At 37.7% G+C, this 3,332-nt stretch overlaps 1 protein-coding gene across 1 annotated transcript in view; it reads right to left on the bottom strand.

Annotated features, from left to right (window-relative positions):
- The window catches only part of zswim7 (zinc finger, SWIM-type containing 7), a 10,473-nt gene that overhangs the window by 3,190 nt on the left and 3,951 nt on the right, over window positions 1-3,332 (bottom strand). Inside the window, exon 4 of the mRNA XM_008332381.3 lies at window positions 1,034-1,138. Coding sequence (XP_008330603.1) covers window positions 1,034-1,138 — 105 coding nt within the window. The remainder of the gene's footprint in view (window positions 1-1,033; window positions 1,139-3,332) is intronic.

Raw genomic sequence — 3,332 nt, forward strand, 5'->3', positions numbered from 1 at the left:
ATATATAATACATGGTTGATAATTTCACATGTTCAGCCGCTGGAGGGCACTCTAGGCTTGTGTACCAGTATCTGCTACTCCTGTACCACTGAAAATTTACGTTTGTTATTTCCAAACTCAGCCACTAGAGGGCACTGTTGCAACTTATACTCTGGAGCAACTTGTATGTTTTTTTTTTTCTTCTTCGTTATGCATTTTTGCCTGGTGCGAGCTATACTCCGGAGCGACTTATAGTCCGGAAAATACGGTAATAGTATTGAACCTCACCAAATCTGTGACAATTACTGCCACTTTTACTTATCATCTCAGACTGATACTGAAACTGCACCATGGTAACACTACTCTTTTAAGCACGCAAAATAGTTAAAATATCATCATTTTTGGAAAATACATTTTATTACTTAAATAGCAAACTTACAGTTTAAACTTATCACAATGTAAATGTATTTCCGTACTGTTCATTGGAAATGTTTTGTGCGGTGGCTTTCATCATATGCTCCTTTTGGGCTGCTAACTTTGTTTCTCACACTGATTTTAAAAGTGGTCCGATTCCAGGAGCCAGCGCTAAGGTCACGCACTTGCAGATTGTTAAGGCAGAAGCTACCCTGACAGTCAGGGGAAAACCACGCTACTGCGATCACACAAAGACATCTGTTACACACAGTTCCCCACATGCGCAATGTCATTTCTGACTAAACATTCTCAAAGATTATATTTTATTTATATTTATATTATATTAATATTTAATATAATAAATATATATTTATTATATATATATATAATATATAATATTTAAATATAAATATAAATATATAATATTTATATTTATTATATTTTATTTTATTGTCTGACTGGCGAAACACAATGGACCTCCCTTCTTTGTGTGTAAATATACTTTTGGTATAAACTCTCTCACTAAGACACTGTTATCATGTGAAAGGATCCAGTCCACGACAAGGAAATCCTGCTACTGCTTTTGACAATGACATGTCAATTCTATCTAATGCTGTGACGTTCCACTTGTGACACTCACCAACAGTCCTTCATTTTTGCGGAGCACAGTGTGAGCGAAGGCCGGGCACGGGCAATAGTGACAGGAAATAATGCAAGTGTACAAACGTCCTGATGCGCTGACAACCTTTAAAAGGGAAAAAACAGAGATTCGGACTTTATTCACTTCACAGATGAGAAAACACACAGAACACCCAAAAAAAGATCAAAGGAATAAAAATAGAAAAAAAAGAAGAATAGACTAGATAGATAAACCAAGGAAATACCCTTGAACTCAAGAAAACGCAGTGTTTAAATTTGTTGTTTATTAATGAAGTAAATATTTCAAACACAAGGGACAGAACCCCCATGAATTATATCAGATTATTAACAGAGCAGGCGTTCTTTCTGGTCCAGTTATAGTTTTAGTATTATTATTTATTTATCTGGTATCCTTATTTTTGTCTATTCAAGTCCGAACACTCCCATTTGCCTCTGTGTTGTAACTTGGTGTTAATGATCTATGCTATGAGTTGTGATTATATGATTTATGAGACACTTGTAAACTGGTACATAATTGATATGTGAACTCGAGCTGCAGTTGGAAGAACATAAAAAAAAAAAAAAAACTTCTTATATACATACAGTAGCTGTTTTGCACCAGCACAAAAGTGTGTGATTTAAAGTTAAACAGTAGAAAGGCAAAGAATGCACAACTATCTTGAAAGACGCAATGTATTAACTACTATTATCGTATCATATTATGTCGTATCATATCATATTGCCATTATCGTTTTATTTTTATATAGAGTTCAAATACAGGTAAGGATGCTGTAGCTCTTTATATCACCCATCCATTCATCTATCTATCCATCCATCCATCCATCCATCCATCCATCCATGTCCCTCCTTTCAGAACGAAACATACGGGGGGGGGCATGCAATTCAAATGCCCTAGCTACCTCAGCTGGCTCCCCTCGATGGAAAAGGAGCAGCGGCTCTACCCCGAGCTCCTCGCTCTATCTCTTTATATATCACATTAGATATTTGCAGGTAACGGGATGAACTGAATGAATTATTAAATAACCTGAGAGTGTTAATCAATGGCCATAGCTGGAACCTCCTAAACAAGATGCAGACAATTTTTTTTACCAGACGGCAGTTGTTGTCATGCGCATGACGCAATGGAACATTAGGTTAGTGGATTAGCCTAACTTATCAAAAAACGTAATGCACTTCAGGACAGCAGAGCAGCCTCCATTACTTCCAAGCTTCATAAATCACCTTTCCCATCGACCTACGAGATTTTTTTTTTTATCGCCTGTAAAACAAAAATGGGAAAGGCAAAGGCTGAACCTGTTTGCTTTTCTTATTTACTAAAATATAAAAATAAAAATGACCTTAATCACTCAATAAAGCTCTAATGAACCAAGCTAAATGTCTGTTTGTTGAATAAAAATGGTTTTAAGAACAAACATGTATCAACATTTAATTATATATATATATATCAATGTGAAAATAATTAATAAATCAGTATCATTTAACAAAAATTAAAAAAAAAAAGCTGCATTGAGTTGATGCAATACTAGGCTTGACAGTTTTGGGAAGGGGTCTAAGGACTAGGCCAAGTACTGCTACACTTTCTAAATGGGTCGGTTTATTGAAACCCCACTCACATACTGGATTCTTTGTGTGTCCTGCTGGCATTATTAAAGCTCCCCTCGTAATTAAGCACAAACTAGAGACTTCTACCGCCGGAAAGATTCTCACAAGCTCTGCAGACAGTGGCCAAGATAAGTCTGACATTCAACTGTAAGGTTAAAGTCTCATCGAGGCTCTGGCTCCTTCTCTGTTGGAAACGTTGGCTCTCCTGGGAAAACATTTTACATCACGAACCAGCGAACCAGGATTTGGGACCAAACTCTCTGTCTGTTCTCTTAGACCAGTACTTCTCAAATAGTGGGGTAGGCCTCCTTTTCTCCTTCCTTTGTGTCCAAACTCTCATACAACTCCTCATATGCCTTTTGTTCGGCCTTGGCCACTTCCCTCTTCACCTCCCTTGTCCTCTCTTTGTACTCCAGTCTGTTCTCTTATGTTCTCGCACTGTCCCATCTCTTCTTCGCTAATCTCTTTCCTTGCACACTCTCCTGGACCAGGACCTCATCATTCCACCATCAGGTATTTCTTCCTCTTCCCAGAGGACATACCTAGCACCTTCACTGCAGCTGTAGTCTCCCAATCATCTGGAAATTCTTCAACACGACCCAGAACTGCCCTTACTTCCTTCCTGAAGTCTTCACAACATGTCTCTTTCCTTAGTTTCCACCACTTGATCTACTGTT

This window comes from Cynoglossus semilaevis, chromosome 19 (genome assembly GCF_000523025.1).
Source record: "Cynoglossus semilaevis isolate Cse_v1.0 chromosome 19, Cse_v1.0, whole genome shotgun sequence".
Taxonomy (NCBI): domain Eukaryota; kingdom Metazoa; phylum Chordata; class Actinopteri; order Pleuronectiformes; family Cynoglossidae; genus Cynoglossus; species Cynoglossus semilaevis.